The sequence below is a fragment of the Prionailurus bengalensis genome, chromosome B4 (assembly GCF_016509475.1).
Source record: "Prionailurus bengalensis isolate Pbe53 chromosome B4, Fcat_Pben_1.1_paternal_pri, whole genome shotgun sequence".
Classification (NCBI taxonomy): domain Eukaryota; kingdom Metazoa; phylum Chordata; class Mammalia; order Carnivora; family Felidae; genus Prionailurus; species Prionailurus bengalensis.
The window spans coordinates 39,423,624-39,443,926 of NC_057358.1; the positions used below are offsets into that span (position 1 = coordinate 39,423,624).

At 46.7% G+C, this 20,303-nt stretch overlaps 1 protein-coding gene across 1 annotated transcript; it reads right to left on the reverse strand.

The window, feature by feature from the left end:
• Positions 1–838: 838 nt before the first annotated feature.
• On the reverse strand, positions 839–12,736 carry FGF6 (fibroblast growth factor 6). Its single transcript, XM_043562216.1, has 3 exons — positions 12,170–12,736; positions 11,105–11,208; positions 839–1,534 (listed from the first exon to the last, which is right to left on the reverse strand). Exons 1-3 carry the CDS (start codon positions 12,513–12,515, stop codon positions 1,358–1,360), a joined length of 627 nt encoding a protein of 208 aa, XP_043418151.1. The 5' UTR covers positions 12,516–12,736; the 3' UTR covers positions 839–1,357.
• Between the last annotated feature and the right edge of the window lie 7,567 nt (positions 12,737–20,303).

A 20,303-nucleotide genomic window follows, 5' to 3' on the forward strand; every position in this document is an offset into this window, starting at 1 on the left:
TGCCGAAAATATTTGCACTCTGATATGGCTCTCTCTGGTTTCAGATTTAGGAACATTCCAATGGTTCAGGAATCTGAAGGCTCCAGGCAGACAACATTTATAGTCACTTGGGGAACCTCTGCTTTAAATACTCTCAAAGGACAGGAGGCAAGAAGGCATTGTACAGCAAGGAGCTGTTTCAGTTTGGCTGCTTGATTTCACAGGATTATCACTCTTCTCTTACTGTAGAGGGGCCGGAGGGGGCAAACTCTGGAGGTCATGGTGCCCATTCTACTGCATCCAGGCATCAGCGTGTATGCAAACTGATGATGACCAAGAAGGAAGTGAGAGTATCAGATGAGGACTTGGGTGAGTTTCCTGGACGTAGCTGGAGAGGAATTATCATCTGCAGTCCAAAGCCTCTCTACTTCCTTCATGCCCTATTTTGCATCCCCTCACCCCTCGCCAAACAGGTTGCCATTATTAGGATCCTTGTCATCTGAGGTTAAAATAAGACCCAGTTCAAAGTGAGGAAAAGTTATGGGCAGGCAGCCTGGCCCCAGCTTGTTCTTGGAGCCACACGCAGCACTGAATCCTCCAGGCAGAATGGCACTCCATAGAACATCCAGTCCCTTCCGCTGCTTCCAGCAGGCCTTCCCCAACTGTCCGAGACACTGCTCTACCCCTTTTCTCCAAGTAGAGGATCATCCCTTCTCCCCCAGCTCCCCAGACAGGGCAGCCCCAGAGCCCTCACAGACAGGAAGTTTGGAACCTGCCCACCTTCTTTCTGGTTTGCAGTTAAACCCTACTTCCTCCCACCCTCCCCTCCCTACCCTTAGAGGACAGCTGTGCCCCACCACCCATGCAACCCATGCATGCACTAAGTGGCCTCTGGATGGAAGAATGATTGGAAAGAGGCAGAATGGGCACACACATCAATCCAGCTGGTTTGACAAGTGACATTCTTGCAGGCAGATTACTGCAGCAATGATACTGGGAGAAAGAAACCCAATGCTCTGCAATGCCTTTTCTCAGACCATCTACATGAAGATGTATGGATATACATCAACACACACGAATACTCCCACCCTGGCCTTTTCCTGTGCGCATGATCATATGCCACATGTACCTTCTTTCTTCAGTTGAGGTCACAGCATGCATCCATTGCCATTATAGGATGTTGGTCGCAACCTCTCTCTTGGGTTGGTTACATACCATGGGGTCCGGTCACCCAGGGAACCAACTCAGATCTCCCCAAGTACAGGAAAAGCCTGACTGAGGAGTCATGGGGGGTGGGAGGTAAGGGGAATTGTTCATTTGTGCAAAATTCCAAAACAAAAGATGTTGCTTTCAATCTGTGAGCCTTCTTTGAGGGTCCTTATATCCTGGGGAGGAAGTGAGTGACAGTCATGATTGGGGACACTTTGCTGCCCCGCTTTACCCGTCCATATTTGCTCAGTGCGATGTAGGTCCCTCGGTACAGGTCTGACTCGTAGGCATTGTAATTGTTGGGCAGGAGGGTTTCTCTGAACTTGCATTCCTCTTGGAAGCTGGGCTGCGAAAGAAATGGACAAATAACAGAGGCTCAATTATAAATGAGGTGTAGTGAGCCCTCTACCGGGTACACCTCCCTTCCCTTCGTAAGATAGCCAGCAGGGAAACTGAGCCATTCTAGGCCATTCTAGGCCAATCAAATCATGGGAGGGCACGAAGGAAGAGACTTCCAAGCTCTTTTGGACCCCTCTCATGTTCTCCTCTTCATGATTAGCAAATCAAGGCCCAGGGACATGGATGGAGAAAGTCTGTGTCACATGGGATGGGTCTCCTGATTTTCAGTTCAGGGCACTTTCCACCAAGCACCTAGCTGATAACTTATTCCATCAGAGAAAGAATCATAAAAGGATATAATAGGCTTTTCCCAAGTCCACTGTGAGAGGTGGTCTAGTGGAATGGGTTTGGGACCCCAGGCTCTACTTAGTGGTTTTCTGCTTCCTAGTTGTGTGACCACAGGCAGTCTCCTCTCTCAGCCTTGGTTCCCTTTCCTGCAAGCTGTGTGTCTGGGGAGGAGGTGGGGGGGGGCAGTTAGAGGAAGGGTGGGGACATATGATTCCCTAAGTCCTTTCCAGCGCTATCTGTTGACCATGTTAACCCTTTCTTCTTTCCACTCGTTGCCCTCTCACTCCATCTTTCCCAGTTTACCCCCCAGGTTTGCCACCCCTTAAAGATGCCCATTCTTGGTTTTGACTTTGAGCCCAGAAGATGCCTGGTGCCTCCTAGACATTCATTGCTCTCTAGAAAAGTTCAGGAACAGAAATGGTAAGGAGCAGTGATTTTTATGGAGAAGAGAACCTGGTTCCCTCTGTGGCAGGTGGTGCCATGGAGTCTGGGGCCAGTGCTAATTTGGTAGAGAAGTGTGTGGAGCACCTGTTCTGAAAATGAGCACTAAACTTCCTGCCACACATCAACAAGTTCATTCCCTATGCATCACCCACGCCCTCCTTTATTCCTAGAAAAGAAGGCCGTTCCTCCCTGGACTTGCAGGGCCAATGCTGAGGGAGGCTGGGGGGATTTCTGTGTTTTGTATAGGGAGTGGCTCTGTTGAGTCTAGAGTAAGAGAGAGCAAGGTGAGAGCCAGGAGGTCTGAGATCCAATCTTGAAAGAAACACAGAATGAAACAAAAAGAGAGGTGGGGTATAATTTCTGACTCCTTCCTGCTGACTGAGGCCATTGGCTATAAAAAGCCCACTCAATGGCTGGCCGGCTGTGCCAAAGGTGTCATCTGACCTTCTCCGAAGGAATCGTACTATGAGCACCCTGGGCTGGCTGGAGGCGGGGGATGGACCAGAGCCTCTTCCTGTTATGAACAGAGGGTGATGAGCTAGTTCCCTGGGCTCCCAGACACCCACAGCTCTTTGGACGCACCTCTCAGACAGCATGTACAACAGTGTGTGATCCCTGGGGACAGCTTCTTCTTTCTCAATAGACTCCAAGTTCCCCGAGTCAAGGATTGTGTCTTGTCAGGTATGTGACCCTGAGTGGATGATGACTTAATAGGGATGCCAGGAGGACAAATGGACACCCACACATGACTGGCTCCTTCAATGTAGCATAAGAGTGAGCAAGGGTGCAGCATGGTGTAAGGAAGGAACACCACACTCACCTTCTGCCCTTCACTTCTCACCCCTTTCCCCACTCAGACGTCCAGTTTATTGTTTACAAGGCACTTCTACATGTATTAATTTACTTGAGGTGAATGTGAAAGCTTTAGCCAGTCACACCAACTGGCTTCCTAATACCACACTAGGGAGTTTGGGTTTTTACAACGTTTAGTTTCCTTTGTAAGGAACTTTGAGGTTATGCTGATGATGATTCACCTCTTACTTCATTCGCTATGTGAACTTGGGCAAGTGATTTAACCTTCTAAGTCTCAGTTCCCTCATCTGTAAAGTGGGGGCAGTTAGAATAATTATGTCATAGAATTGGAGCATTAATTGAAATAATGTACAGGAAGTCCATGGTGTAACACCTGGCACATAGTAAAATATAAAAAAAATTGGGGGTATCTGAGTTCATCAGTCAGTTAAGCATCTGACTCTTGATTTCAGCTCAGGTCATGATCTCACAGTTCTTGAGATTAAGTCCCACATCGGGCTCTGTGCTGACAGCATGGAGTCTGCTTGGGATTCTCTCTCTTCCTTTCTGCCCCTCTCTTGTTCACATGTGCTCTCTCCTCTCTTTCTCTCTCAAAATAAGTAAACTTTTAAAAAATTGTTATGACTATAATTATTCTCTATCATGAACTACTTTGCATTAAAAGCTCTAAAGGACTTTGTCTTACCCTGGATTGCTATTCCTGCAAAACCTGCTGTGGGTTATTGGACATTTCCACTTTTAAGTTCTGCAGTTATTGACTGAATGACTGGGAGACCGTGAACTTGCATGAGAAGAACACAGAACTAGGATACACAGAGGCTGATGCTCTGGCACTGCTCTTTGGGGTCTCTCTGGGCCATGGCCTCTTTACCTGTGCATGAGAGGTAGAAGCAGCCACAGAAGCTGAGACCATTTGAGGGGCAAAGCTCTGAAGCAACACCACTAGGAGAATAGAATCTCAGGATTAACTGTAAAAGGTAAATGAGAAATGAGAAACGAAGCTACATTGATGAAAAGTCTGGTGAAGATTAATGAACAAAATACAGAGTCCAGAAGTATATCCAAATATATAGCAATATAACATAAAAATGGATTTGAAATTAATATAGAAGTGGGGTTTCAAATCACTGGAGACAGCACGGTGTTGAAACAGCTGGATAATATCTAATAACAATAATAATTAAAAATAATAATAAAGTTTGACTTATTTCATTCCTTACTTTAAAATAACTTCTACAAGTAGCAAAGACCTAAATATAAAAAAAAAAGAACCTCATGAGTCCAGAAAAAAAATTTTTTAAATAATCTTGAGTCAGGATGATCTTTTTGATCAGGGCACAAAAAACTAGATGCCATTAAAAAAAAAGCAAAAGGAATACATTTGACTTCTGCCTGGAAAAAATTACCTTAAACAAAACAAAAATGTAAATGGCAAACTCAGTTAAAAAATAGTTGCATTTGTGTCAGAGAGTACATTTTGTTACTATATTCGGGACCCTTGGACAGTGTTTATGAACAGACCATTCACAGAAAAGGAAATACAACTAGCATTTGGACATGAGAAAATATGCCTAATGAGAGAAATGTAAGTCCTAACAGTGAGACCACATTTTTAATTGTTTGATTAAAAGAAATCAGATTTTTGGGCACCTGGGTGGCTCAGTCAGTTAAGCGTCTGACTTCAGCTCAGGTTATGATCTCACGGTTTGTGAGTTCAAGCCTCTTGTCAGGCTCTGTGCTGTCAGTACAGAGCCCACTTCTGGTCATCTGTGCCCCCCTCTCTCTGCCTCTCTTCTGTGAACACACTCTCTCTCTCAAAAATAAATAAACATTAAAAAAGAAATCAGATGTTTGATAATATTCTTTCATTGGTGAATGCACGAAGACTAGGAATTCTCATGTAATGCCTATGGGTGTGTATATTGTTATAACCTTTATAAAGAGCAATTTCACAATATCTACTAGAATGAAAAAGGAATATAGCTTTGATTAGTAATTCCACTTGTAAAAATGTATCTAACTAGCACACTCCCACTCATGTACAAGAGTTACTCACTGCAGCATTATTTATAATAGTAAAAGACCCAAAACAACAAAGTGTCTATTTGGAGGGGAGTAGTTAATTCAATTATGGCAGATCTACACAACTGAATGCTATTAAGCCATGAAAAAATATGAAACCTTTGTGGGCACTGACTTGAAATGGTCTCAAAGACATACTGTTAAGTGATGAAGCAAGGTTCAAAACGATGTGTAGTATGCTCCTATTTGTGTGACCTTTAAAATAACAGTGAGGGTGCACACACAGGGACACGGGGTCTTCCTGGGATGATACACAAAGAGCCAGGACAACATCTTTGTCTGGGGAGGTACTAGTGGCTTTGAAGAGTGTGAGAAGGAGACTAAATTCCCATGGCATATTCTTTTACACCTTTCTCCCCACCTTAAACCGTGTTCATGCATTACCTAGTCATCTAAGTAGATTATTTAAAGTGGGAAAGAAATTCAGGATACAAGTTGAGCCAGGAAGGAATAAGAAAACATTTATATATAAAAAAAAAAAGAAAAGAAAACATTTATATCAAAAACGGGTGGTCTCCCTGTGTCCTGGTAGTCCTAGTCCCTGCCACCTGCCACTTTTCCCTCTGTTCTAACTTGTACATCCCTGGAGAGCAACCTGCCCTCAGTTTCCAGAATTCATTTCTGATCTAGATGGTGGTTAAGGGAGAGGATTTGCGTGTGGTTTGCAAACTCTAGAGAGGAAATCAAACCTTGGGGCCGAGGGTGTGAGGGAGAGGAATGAAAGGAAGAGGAACTGAATGATTCGGGCAAGAAATTCTGAGAGCATCTGCCCATATCCTCCATTCTAGAACGTGTCCAATTTAAGAATCCAGCCTTTCACAGTGTCTGGGTCTCCTCAAACATTGGTTAAATATGCATCCTGGTGGTTGTACACATTGTGCCTTGTTCTCTGCTCACTGCATTTTCATTATTCAAATTTTCTGCCCTTTAAAACAATTTTTCCCACTTTTGTTTCTGTCCATTTGGTTCCTTTTCTCTAGCCTTGCTCATATTCCTGGCCTTCCCCAGAACTGGGTACAAATCTAAAGTGAAAAAAGAGAAGTGGATGAAGTTTGCTTTCAAAGCTCTGTCTTTCCTTTGCCTGTCTCTTTCTGTACCCCTCTGCCCTGTCCTTGGGGTTCAGGTGGCAGGAGGCCAAGACCATTTCCCTGAACCCTTTGAAGCAGCTGATGCTCCAGGCCAGTGGGTATTCCCGCCGCCCAGACTGATGCCTGAGCTGGTATCCAGACCCAGCCTCTTAATCCATGTCTACTGCCTCCTGAGCCCGGTTCTCATGACCCAAGAGTGGTGTCTCCTCAGCTCTGGTGAGAAAAGCACGCATGCCAAGTGAACGTCATGTTAATAAAAGCAGCTACCATATATTATTACTTGAACAAATGAAAATAATTCCTCCAGATCACATTTCCTGGGGTTGCCAGGGCTCAGGCCCCAGTGTGACAACGTCTTAAATTCCATGTAGGTCTAATCAGACTTATGTGGAACCAAACTCCAAAGCGATCGGCTCTTACCATGGAGAAGGGCATTTTGCAGAGGGGCTTTGCAGAGGGCTGTTCCAGCCTGTGACCTCTGGCAGAAATGCCCCATGCGGTCTGGGCTGGATGAGACATCCATCCTCTTGTCTTCGGGCAGAGCTAAGTCACCCGGACTGGTGGAAGTGGATGCGTGTCTTTAAAGCTCTTCCTCCCAGGGCTAACCCAGAGCCACTTGCTTCTTCTATTCCTCCTGGTTTGTGAGTGTGCATGGAAGGGGCAAGGGTGGGTGGTGTTTAAGGAGGTGGGAAATGGAGAGAAAAAAAAAAGACTCTTTTTCCTAAGACCCTTTCCTCCTGCAGCCTCTGTTTCTTTTTCTGTCCTTAGCTGAAATGGAGAAATAGATAACATCTCTCAGCTCCAAGAGGTCTGTATATTGTAACCCCCTTTCCTAACACACAATGGCATTGTCGATGTAGATGTGTTTGAAAAGATTTTCGGCAGGCACGACTTTCTTGTCAATCCTGTGCAGCTCCTTGTAGCAGGCAGGCCGTGTGTTGGGGAGAGTTGTCTTCAGGGCTCTCGGGTCCCATCCCCCAGTACTTCAGGGCTCTCGGGTCCCATCCCCCAGTACTTCTACCCAGCAGGCGCTAACATCCCCTCAGGAATCTGTTCTCTGCTGGATGAGCTTTGCTGCCAGCTGAATGAAGGCATGGCTTGGTCCTCCCCTCTCCCAATGTAATGCCCCACAGAATAAGCAAAGGCCTTGATGGATGAAACAAATACTATGTTCTCTGCACATTGTCATACTACTATTGATTAAAAGGATGTAGACGCAGTTATAAATAGTAAAACTAAAATCATTTAAAAGCATTACTGAATTCCTACTAGCTTTTTATCAGTATGCATTTTTTTCTTGGCCAAGGGATTCTCGTAGAGTGCCCAAGCTGACCACCAATCATTAGGTGGGGTTCCTTGATTTTTTTTCAATTTTATTTTTAAAAGCATTAAGGACATTGGAATTCACTGATTTCTGCCTCTGTCTACATGGAGAGAGCAGAGGTCCAGGCCCAGAGAAGGTCAGGGATTTTGCCCCACATATAAGCAGGTAGTGGAAGGTAGGTGGGGCAGGAGCTGGAATTTGGGTCCCAATCTGTACATGAGATGCACTTCTGTGGGCTTCAAGAGCCTTACCTGCAGAGCCCTGAGGCAGGTCTGCACACAGCACTGATTGTGCAAATTTAGAGACCTAGTGTCCCATCTGTGAAGGGAGGATAAAGACCACATGCACCTTCCAGGGCTGCTAGGGGATAATGCTTGGAAAGTACTCCGCAAGATGCCCTACAAACAGTAGGTGCTCAATACCAGGACGGCTATTTATATTGTCTCAGCTGGGAATAGGCATCCTGCCATGGGGCTCTGCACCCCTCTTTCCTAGAAGTGAGACATACAGGAAGTCACTCCTAGGTGGGTTTTCTCAGCTCTTCTTCTCTGGCCATGAGTAGTCTCCTGTCCCCACTCTGTGCAAGGGTCCCCTCCCCCCATGAGAAATCTCATTTAGCTGCAGGCGGTAGCAGCTGAGCCTGGGGAGATGAGGCAGCTCTAGGGGCTTAAGGGAAATAGTGTGAATGAAATCATCACCCAGCGGGAGTCTTCCTGGCTCCGGGGATCAGTTGGCAATTGTTTTTTTAGACTGTGATAACAGGCCCCTGAGGGGCAGTGGGAGGGGGTAGAGGTGGTTTGGAAGCATCTGGGGCACAGCCACACAAAGTATCAATTGTCCAAGCTTGGGGCATAGTTGGGCCACTCTTCCGGGTCCAGCCCCACTCTCCTACACAAGCCTGCCCAGCCCTGGGCTCCAGGGAGGACAACCTCCCACCTTAGAGAAGGTGCTCCCAGACTCAGTGCTCCTGGGGTGTGGGAGGGGGAGGGTAGAGTGTGCAGAATGAGCAAGCCTTCCCACAGGACAGCCCCCCTTTTCCCTGGACTCTCTCATTTCGTGAACCCTCCAGCTCAGGGGCCCATCTGACCCCCTTTGAAGTCATGTGCCCCAGAGGGAGGGGTGCAGGGGTGTCTCCAACATGAGGAGTCAGTTCACACTTACTTATGGAAGGTGGCTCCTTCCCATTTGCTACTCCATACTTTACCCCTGTGCAGTGCCTCTGACTGTGATTAAAGCTCTGATTTTTGAATGTCATATAGGTTCTCTTACTGGGGTAATGGATTTCTAGTTGGAAGTGGGTACATTTTCCTATATTTGTGCCCTCTCCTTGCCTCAAAGTTGAAAGTCCTTCTGGTAATGCTTTCTGCACTCTGTCCTTCCTTCCAGGAGATCTACCTGCTAAATGGTCCCTTGCAGAGGGTGCCTTAGTCAACAACCCCAGTTCCTGGCTCTCCAATCGGCGGGATCCCAGGCACGTTGCAGGCTGGCGAGTAAGGGCTTTTTGGGAAGACTATCTCCACAAGGAGGGGCCCTGCTTCACCCAAACTTAGGCTGGCCCCAGGCTGGCTCCTGTCTTCTCCAGCACCTTTGCACAGAGTGATGTCTGAGAAAGAAAGGGGGTGTCTGAGGATTCCAAACCTCATGCTGGGTTTCACCTGCTCTGCCCTCCAAAGGCTGTGTGGCCTGGTGGTCCCAAGCCTGCCTGTGCTACAGAAACACCAGAGAAGCTTAAAAACAACAACAACAACAACAACAAACAAGCAAACAAACAAACAAACTGATCTTTGGTCCCCCATCCCAGCCCTGCCAAATAAGCATCTCTGATGGAGGTCCCTTCAAATCTGTACTTTTAACAAGCTGCCAAGGTGATGGGATGCAAAATGTCCCACACATGTCACTTCTAGGAAAGAAGGGTGCAGAACCCCATGGCAGGGTGCCTCATGGCATCAGCTGATATGATAGCTGCTCTGTATTGAGTACTCACTGTCTGCAGGGCACCCTGTGGAGTGCTTTCCAAGCATTATCTCCCGGCAGCCCTGGGAGGCGCATGTAACTTTATCCTCCCTTTACAGATGGGACACTGGGTTCCTGAAGTCTCCTGTCCTGTCAGGGCAGTGTGCAGACCTGCCTCAGGGCTCTGCAGGTAATGCACGTCACGGCTCTGCAGAAGTGCCCTTGGTGAACAGACCAGGGACTGAATTCTGGTTCATGGTTACCACCTAGCCTAGGGCTATTCCTCTTACTTCCAACGCCCACTTTTAATCCACGCCTTGTCTCCTTGACTAAAGGTCACAGGGAGGGACACCTGCGTGGCTCAGTTGGTTATGCATCCAGCTCTTGTTTTGGGCTCAGGTCATGATCTCATGGTTCGTGGGTTATAGCCCTGCATCGGGCTCCTTGCTAATGGTGCAGAGCTTCCTTGGGATTTTCTCTCTCTCTCTCTGTCCCTTCCCCCACTTGCTCTCTCTCCCTTTCTGTCTCTCTCAAAAATAAGTAAGTAAACTTAAAGATCATAGGGAAGAGACCACCTGAGCTCCCCGTTTTGGTATGTAATAGGCCTCTCGTGTAGGTATAGCCTCGCCAGAACCAGGCACCAATCCCAGATCTCTGCTCACTTCCTGGTGCTCAGTCTGCCTCCAAGGAGAAGTAGAACAGCACTCCACGCCCTCCCCATAAATAACTCTGGTATTCCTTCACAATTGCTCAGCGGTCTACCTTTTTATCCTTCTAATTTCTGTCAAAAGTACTCCCAGTGCCTTCAACTTCATAAGGATGTTGTTCCCCCCCCAACCCCCGCCGTAGTTTTGGAATAAGCCAAATCTTAGGAGGAGAGACCCAGGACCCCGGGGGTCAATAAGAGCAGAGGTTTTAGTAAATGCACTTAGAAACCAACTAGGTTAACCAAAGGGCCGGCATTCACCTTCCCAGGGTGATCTGTGATGGGGAGCGGGCTGGAGGTTGGGTTCCAGCCCAGAGGGTGGAATAAGAGGATGTTTCTCCATCCTACAAGATCAGGGGTCAGAGGGCTTAAAACCATAGAGTAAAACTTCAAGTTCCTTCGTCTCTCCTCCTCATACTGCGCACTAGATGGGGTACCTTTCGGGGTCATGGGGAACAGCACCCGGGCTGAAAGACAGGCTTGCTTCTCCAGGCCTCTCCAGTTCAGGGGGTAAAACCCGACCGTAAGGCTGGGTGACAGCTTTATGCCAGGGTGCAGGTGTCCTTCAGAACCAGCAGCCTCCTGACCTATGGTTCCTATTTAATATTACAAAGGCTGGAAGGCTCAGGAAAAACATGGTCCAAAGCAGAAGCCAGTTAACCGTGAAGCACATGAAACACATGAAGCATGAGCTCGCATGCTTCCTTCTTATTCTAGACAAATATTCACTTCTTTATGCAAGCTTTTGTAGCATTTTCTTCAACTGTGTAAGCTGTAGCCTTCAAATAGCCTGGACGTCCCCCAGCCCAGTGGACTCACCGTTGTATATAATCTCCCTTTACTGTTCATGGCAACGAAGAGGGCACTCTTCACTCCAAAGAGACTCACCACACCCCGCTCCACTGTGGAAATCTCCAGCAGGCCTGACAAAGAAAGGGGGGCCAGGTTACCCAAGGCTTGTGCAGGGCTCAGCGGGACATCAATCTAGAGGCGACACTACAAGGGCACCTCAGCCCATCCCCCAGCTCCTAGAAAGCCAGACCCTTCATCACCTCTATCCCTGATCTCACTTTGGACTCGGCAAGTCCTGCCACTTTACTGTCAAAGATCCACTTCCGCTGGGGAAGTTCTGACATCGGGGTCAGGGATTGCAGCCATATCTACATGAGATTAGCTTTTACAGACTTCACATGAAGTCCTTGCCTGGGGTAGAAACATGAATGCTGATTAGCTTTTTAATAAAGTAGATACTCTCCATGCTTCAACAAATTTCAGCTCATCTAATCTTGCAAACACTGCAACCACATGGAAGACTGAAGGCTTGTGTGGATCCTGCAGCCCCCGACCCCTCTTGGATGCGGGAACGTACCTATGCAGCAACCTACCAACTTGCAGGACAAGGACCTGGGGACGGAGAGGGCAGGTGGAAATAAAGGGAAAGATGTGCTTCAGTGAGAAATGTTGCAAAATACTTCCTTTCCTTCTTAAAGAGGGAAGCTAAATAAAAATGAGCTTAAGTCGAATCTGGTCCAAAAACACTTACTTATTTTCACTACTCTTGCCTTAAGGTTTCCTGGCTGGTTCCAGGTGGTCTTATATGGGCACAGATGTGCCTTTAACACTGAAGTAATGGATGCCACGGGGGCTCTGTGGGGTGATGGCAAAGGACACCAGAATGCCTGGACCTCAGCATATTAAGCCTGCACCCAGGCAGGGTCAAAGTCAGTCTGGGGGAGGTGGCTCTGCTTATAAGATTCCAAATAGAGAATATGACTTCTGTCCCCTTTATAATAGGCCCCATGCACCAGAGCAAGTCCCCTTCATCTTTTAGCCTTGCTTGCACCCAAGCCCCCAGCTTCCCAACTGGCTGCAGCTTGCACTCACTGTAGGGGTTCTCCTCGTGCGTCCCGCTGATCCGACCGTCGGGGGGCACCTGGAGGTGAAAGCCGATGCCCACGTTGCAGTAGAGCCTCCTCTGCCGCTTGATCCCCACCAAGTAGCCACTCTCCCAATTCACTCCAGCAATCTCTCCAGCTAGCCCAGCTCGAGACCTTGACAGCAGGGTGCCCCAGCCCCTGGAGTCCAGCAGCGTGCTGTTGGTGCGGGTGCCTGCAGGCGAGGGCACCACCATGCCCACTAGGACGCCTAGGAAGACAAGAGCCCACAGCGTGCCCTGAAGACGTCCTGCTCCCCGGGACATAGTGATGAACAGCCTCTGTCCCAGGGCCATCCACCTTGCCTCTCAGGCACGTGGTCAGAATTAATGGCCCTAAAAATACCGCCCTTCTTGTTTTTCTCCCCTCAGCATGGCGGCAGGGGCTTATTTTTGGAAGGCAGATGAAGGCTGCTGACATGAAACCAAAGCCTGCTTTGGGCACTCGGGTCGGGAGCAGAGGGACCCAGGCTGAGCCGTGGCTGGTAGGGACCATGGCTTGGGGACGGTGTCTAGCTCGCCCGCTTGCTCCGTCCCGAGTCGATTATATTTGATTTGACCTATCTTTATAGTTCAGCAGCCTGGCCCTCCCCTCCACCCATCATCACCCTGACGTCAACTGGCCCAGCTCACTTATCCAAGGCTGTAACATTAATCTGCTGCTGGGCCTGGCTGCCTCCCCAGACCCCCATCACCCTCCCCACACCCCAGGGATTCTGGGAGCCACTGTCATTCCAGCTATGAGGCAGGAATGAAGTGAGCAGGGAGCATCTCTGAGGGAGGGAGGACTTGGCTGGGGGCCCAGGGGAAGAGGGAGGTAAGAGGCCACCCACAACCCAAACTGGGCAAAAGTTCTTGGCCTGGCAGTGCTGGCTTCCTTGTTTAGAGGGCAAAGGGTAAAGATAGTGATAGGGGAAAGCTTGGTGTCAGATGGTGTCAGTGGCCTATGAGCTACCCTAGAGACCTTTTCATGGAAAGAGTTCATGGTTGAGGGCAAAGTAGGCTCAGGGGACACTGAAAAGCTGACCCCTTTTAACAAGAGAGAACAGAGATTCAGTGGTGAGGGGTGGGGAGGTGGTCCCTAGGATTGTCGAGGAAGAGAGGGCTAGGGTCACGCTTCTGCACGCTGTTCTGGCCATAGCTTTCACCCAGCCAACGGGGTGGAAGTTGTGCTGGCCCCCAACAAAGCCCACTGGCCATTTTCCTACCTGGGCTCATCCTTGGCATCTATTATTATTCCCATTTTGTAGAGAACTTAAGGGACTTGCCAGAACTTGTAAGCCAGAACCTAGAAAATTGGCTTAAATCCAAAGCCTATGCTTTTAACCCCTGCACGATTGCCTATAGTAGAAGTGAGATTACCTGGCTGGGGCCCACAGAGTCTAGTGAGCTCATTCTATGCTAAGAGTACATCATGGAATTATTTCAATAGCACAAAATGATTCCCCTTCCCACACAGGCTGTAGGTTACAGGCAGCTTGGGGAAACCTCCTAGGATGAGTCTCACTGCCTAGGGACTCTTCTCAGACACCATTCCTCCCCTCTGCTTCCAAGCCTCCTGCTCGGGTCTGGGCTCAAGTCTCCAGTCTCTACTTCTCCCTGCCTTCTGCCTTGCTGCCTCATTCATTTGAATTGATGCTTTGGTTAGAATTTCTGTCGAGCCGTGCATTTCAGTTTTGCCCTAGATATGTTCTCTCATATCCCTGGAAGCCCTAACATCTTCTGCCATTATCCTCTGCAGGTAAAATTAATGGGGAGGGATATATGCACCCCTGCTTAGTATCACCCTCACCATCAGGCCCCCCAGCTTCCCAACCATCCTTCCCCTCCCTGTCACCTCCATTGCCTTGTGCCCAGCCTTACAATCACCAGCAGCCCCCTCTCCTATAATAAGGAATGCCTGGCACCTGTGGCACAGACTGAGCCTACTATGTAGGCCTTTGTTGGAAAAAAAAAAAAAAAACTCTCTGCAAAGTAGGAGAATCGTTAATAATCCAAAGACAAAATAAAATTACCTTCACCTGGATCTCCAGCTTGATTTCATAAATTTAAGTTTTCATATACATAACAGCAGTAGAGATGCTTTCTTAATGGTGTTCAGTTTGGAACATTGTATTAATCATGCTTGCGGTAGGGAAGAGGCATCCAAGAAGCATGCAAGACGGTAAGAAGTTAGTCTGAAATGAACTCTTGCCTTGGATACTTGGGGATGTACTCATCGCCCTCACCGTGGGATTCTTCTTGGAACCTATTCACTTTAGGGTTGCCTCAGAGGAGAGTCTAAGCTATAATAAGGTCAATACTATATATCAGTGGTAGATCTCTTTAGATCCACCTTTTCTCAGATTCTTCTCTGTGCAGAGATTGTGGGTGGTGTCTTACAAAGCAATGGGCTTTTGGATGGAGGACACCTGAATTTGAATCCCAACTCCACTATTTATTAGCTTTGAGACATTGCAAAAATTTTTGAACCTCATTATTTTCATTTGCAGAATGAGATCATTACTTCATAGGACTGTTATAGGCATTGGCAATTATATATGCAAAGGGCCCAGTGCAAAGCACAATATAGCTCTCCCTCAGTCCTTTATCTGAAATATATTGGAAATCTATCACCCAATTAAGGGAGGACAAGCCCAAAGTGAGAAGGACTCTGTCTCATCTCAAGGGGTGGGAGAGACACATGGGCTTCCAGTTCTTAATTCCCAACCACCAGAGCATATGTTGTGATGGCTGTTAACATATGTAGAAGCAGGCAGTCTAGATTCCTAAAATATTCTGAAAACCAGTAATAGCATTGGTATCGTCCCTGTTAAATATAAAACTTAAGTAATTCATTCTATTAAAAAGCCTGAGTCTTATTTTTATCGGGTGATGTGATGAGGCCCTGTTCTAAATGCGCCTCCTGGGCCTGTCTCTATAGCAACTTCACTGTGCTCATATATCCATATATTTCTCCTGAAGGCTAATTAAGTTGACAACTGCTAGGGCTTCTTGGTTTACCAGATTTGCACTTGACCCTTCTCCTGGGGCTTAGGGACCCCTATGGATGTGAAGTGATAGAGAAAAGAGTAACAGGTGGAGGAGGCCTCTCTGTGGACCCCTCTTTCACATAGTTGCCCAGCAGCCTTTGCGGTTGTCAATCACTCTCTCTGGATGAGCCAAGAGTTAGTGGAGGTGAGTAGGAAAAAATGTTAATGTCTTCTTCCATGACAGGGTCTTTGTCCCTGAGTGGGGTACCACATTGTGTAGATAGCTCAAATTTGGCACATCACCTGCACCATGGGACCACCTCTGTAACACCAAGTGGGTTGTTTTCTATCACTTCTGTTTATGACATATTAAAACTCAAACACCTCAGAGTGACCATAGGGGTCATGTAGATTGTGAACAGCAGTGTCCATTTGTATCTTTCATATTTGGTTTTGAAAAAGTGATATTAGCCTTTTTCTATAGATAATCTGGAAAATACAGAAGATGATAAGGTAGAAAATAAAATAACTCTTTGTGTTTAGTGTCTTTATAGATTTAGTCTCGGTCTTTCCTTTGAGCTACAGTGGCACAGAGGCCTGGCCACCTCCCTTTGCCTCTCCCTCCTTCTTGCTCAGACAGGCACCCGTGTGTAAAACACACCTGTGCCCGGTGGTTAGGGGTCGAGTGTGCTCAACAGACTTGGGTGTGACCTGGACGTGTGCAGAGGGGAGGGATTAAGAAGAGCCCCTACCCTGGAGCTGAGGGAAAGGGGTATTTGGGCTCATAAAGCTTACTTCAGGTGGGAGGATTCAAGAGAAAAAGTTTGACCAGAACAAAGATCCTCAGCTTCTGCGGGTAGGAGTCCCATGTGGTCCCGCTAGCTTGTCCGTGGAGGAGTCATACTTCGTTCTTTCCTAGTGGAAGTCAACTTTCCCCAGGCCTCACCCACATAAGTGGGGATCCATTAGCATGATCCAAATTTCCTGAGTTTTTGCCTCTACCAGCTCATGTGGGGAGGGACTTCATCTTACTATAAATTGTCCCTGAGTTATTTCTGGAGCTCCCCAGCATGCCTCACACGTGTTTGTGAGTACGTGACCCTGCTCCTGCCTGGGACTGCCGCAGGGCATCTGCATGGACCACCCTGTCCGTCAGCCTTCCGCCTCCCCCTGGCAGCCATGGCCGTGACATTTCTCACTTCAGCTTACCACCTGAAGGCTGGGGAGGAAGCTTCTTCATGTTCTGTTTCAAAGGAGGAACGAGCATCTTAGTCCCCCTTCTTTATACTTCTGCTCATTAAAGGGTACTACTTGTCCCCTGGTGGTTTATTCCTTTCGATTTTATTTTCAGATTCCCTGCCTGCAGAGACTTCAGTCTTTGTTATGGGACAAGCTTATCCAGTTCGGTTCTTTTTTCCTTCTGGATGGAGCCTCCTCAGCCTTCAGGCAAGTAGACTTCTGCTGGGGCCTGCCCACCAGTGGTCCAGATGTGTCTGAATCACCACCTAAGTTCACAGGGGAGACCCTGCTCCACTCCCTGCAGCCCCTTTCTTGGGGAGTGAGGGAGGCCTGGATGCTCGGCTTTGTGGCCTGATTATTGGAGGATTTGCAGAGTCTGCTGGGAGGAGGTCATGTCTTCCTCTCTACCCCAGAAATTATCTTTTTGATCTATCCTTCAAGCTGAGCCCCCATCTTGCTGTGACTCAGTGTGCTTTCCTGTCTCCCGGCTCTCTGTCTTTCTTTTCTCAGTCTCTCCTGCTCTCTCTGCAGCCCTACTCTCTAACCTCCCTCCTCTGCTTACTATTCTTCACCATATGCACAAGCCTAGAGGTCTAGCCAACTGCCAAGGAGGCAGCACCTCAGGTCTGGCTGACCACTATGGCAGCACATCTCAGCTGAATTTGCAAAGGGGCAGAGGAGTCAGATAACTTTCTGGAGCCTCAGAACGTAAGGGATTTTGGCTCTGCTCAGACTTTTGCGGTTTCTCAGATTTGCCTTTCATGATCATCATCTAATAATACCTACTGCGTGCTGAGGTGAGCATGCTCTCTGCCAGCCACCATGCAGAGTTATGTAAAAGACTCAGCCCTCAGTGGCAGGCTCCCCAGTGTGGCACGACAGGCCCTTGGTGTCTGACCTCTGCCGGCCTCTCCGGCTTTATCTCCTGCCTCTCCTTCTCTGGGGATTTTTGCTTCATGAACCCCACATGGCCTGCTGTTCTCAGGCACACTCTGTGCTGGTTCTGCCTCCCTGTCTTTGCTCTGACTGTCCTCTCTTTGCCTGGCAAATTGCTTCCCATCTTTAAGGACTCAGCTTAAATGTCACCTCCGGAAGCAATCCCCAGCAACCTTCCACCTGTCTCCAGGCTGGACTTGGTGCCGCCGTCTCTGCTGCCTGCCCCATCCTCACCTCGTTAATGTTTTACACATACCTCTGTCACTGCTCGGGTCAATATCATAATAATTTTGACAAGGAGATCACACTGAGAGTGGAATCCTTGGAGCAGCAATGGTGCCTTACTGGTTTCTGTATATTCAGAACCAAACATGCCTGCTACATAATAAATATTATAAAATATCTGAATACATGTTGTTGAATTCAAGGCTTTGAATCCATGGATTTCACTAGGCAAGCGATTCTCGAACAAGGGCTCAGCCCTCTGTGGAGGGGTGATCAGAATTTTGGTGGGGGTGGGGCATAGTCATTAAAAAATACCCGCTTTCAATATTACTATTTGCATTTTGTCATAAAAAAAAAAAGCAGTTACTCTGGAGACTTCTGCTTCTGCCGTTTCTGGGGAAACTTTTACTGGACTTGTGCTCCCACTGTAGACTGTGAGAAAACTGGCAAATGGGTGAAACAATTATTTTTGGACATGGGTAACAAGCAGCACGGGACTGTGATCTCTGGAAGAAAGGGAACAAATGAGATGGATTCTAGCATCACCTTTTCCTTCTCCCTGGAGACACTTCCCAGGCCACAGGGAAGGAAAGCAGAACTCAAGCAGAGCCCAGAGATCACAGAGTGAGGATGCAGAGACCAGTGTTTGAGGGACACTGAGGCAGCAAGAACTTGCAGGGTAGACCACAAAAAAAAAAAAAAAAGAGGGAATGCATAGAGAAAGAGTTCCAGAAATCTGGATGTGTTTGCCCTCAAGACTGTTGCTCAATACGAAGCCATAGAAATGTAGGATGAGCACTATCAGAATGTTGCAAGGTGGGCAATTTCCAGAGCTCACACAACTCTTTGTGTTCAGACCAGCCAGAGTAGAGAGAACTAGATTTTCTCAGTAGAGAGCATTCAGTAGAGACCCCAGAAGAGGCCCCTACTAATATGGATAATTAAACCCTGGAATAAGGTGCTGGGCACCTTCTCCCCAACATTTTCAGGATTTCTACTTTGGGCTAAGATGCACTAACAGGTACTGGATTTACTCTCCTGTTCAAAATAACTAAAAAAACTGGAAAAGATACATCAAACAACAGTTTTCCAGACATTAGATATCAGGATATAAACAGCAATGATCCCTGAGAAATGAGAAATTAACAAAGTGAATGCTACGATTGTCCAGTTTACTCCCTTAAGAGTTCTCAGGCATGGCTCAGGGAGAAGAAAACTAGGTGGAGCCTGTAAACACCTTGAATTGAGGAAATGAAGCTGACTGAGGGAGACTAAGTTAGAGTTTACAGGGCAGAGTAGCAGGCAAGAGAGAGAGATGTACAGAGAGAGAACTCAGAGATATGCAGAGGGGCAATCGCCTGGAGTGGTCATCTGGGTACAGATTAACACAAGTGTAAGCTCCCTGAGGCTGGGGAGAGAGCTACCCAAAAGGATTGAGACAATAGTACTTGGTACTCACCTCGGAATGGAGACAGTGCTAGTTCCTACCAGACAGATGAAAAAATATAGTCATTCATGGGACATTAGTTTGAGTACTCACAAGGGTCTTACCTTAATAGTGGAGAATAGTTATTTCAAACCAAATGCTGCTCTGGTCCCACCTAACAAATACTAAAAGAAAAACTCAAAAAGATCAATCTGTTTTCAAGTAACTTAAATTCACTCCAAGAAAAAGCTCAAGAATATTCATAAAAACAGAAGAACATGCAGACTCCAACAGGGTAAATTTCACATGTCTGGCATATAATAAAACATGACAAGTCATACAGAGAGGCAGGATAATATGAGCCATTGTAAGAAGAAAAACTTAAAAAGTAGAAACTGATCCACGACTGACCTAAATGTTAGCATTATTAGACAAGGACATTAGCACAGTTATCGTAATTGTATTTTATATGCTCAAAAAGCTAGAGGAAGATTAAACATGGTAAGTAGAGACACAGATGATATAAAAATGACCCAGATGGAACTTCTAGAGATAAAAACCAGAGTGCCTGAAATGGGAAACACATTGGATGGGATACATGACAGATTAGACACTGCAGAAGAAAACATTAGTAAAATCAAAAACATAACAATAGATATTACCCAGACTGAATCACAGAGAGAAAAAATTAATTCAAAGCACCATTCAAGCAACCTAATACATGTGTAATGCAGAGCACCATTCAAGCAACCTAATACATGTGTAATTGGAGTCTCTGATAAAAAGGAAGGACCAAAAAAATTTGAGGAAATAATGGCTGAAAATTTTCCATATTTGAGGAGAACCATAAAGTCAAATCCAAGAAGCTCAATAAATCACAAGCACAAGAAATACATAGAAAACTAAAACACAGTCATAATCAAATTATAGAAAACAAAAATTTAAAAACAACCAAAGCAAAAAACACTTATTATGTACAGAGAAATAAAGGTAAGGATAACGGCAGATTTTTTAGTAGGAAATACTGCAAATAAGAAGATGGTAAGCCAACATCTTTAAAATACTGAAAGAAAATTCTGTCAATGTAGAATTTTATATTCAGCAAAATATCTTTTTTGTTTTGTTTTATTTTATTTTTATTAATTTTTTAATGTTTATTTATTTTTGAGAGTTAGAAAGACAGACTGTGAGCAGGGGAGGGGCAGAGAGAATGAGAGGAAGACATGGAATCCGAAGGAGGCTCCAGGCTCTGAGCTGTCAGTACAGAGCCTGATGTGGGGCTCGAAC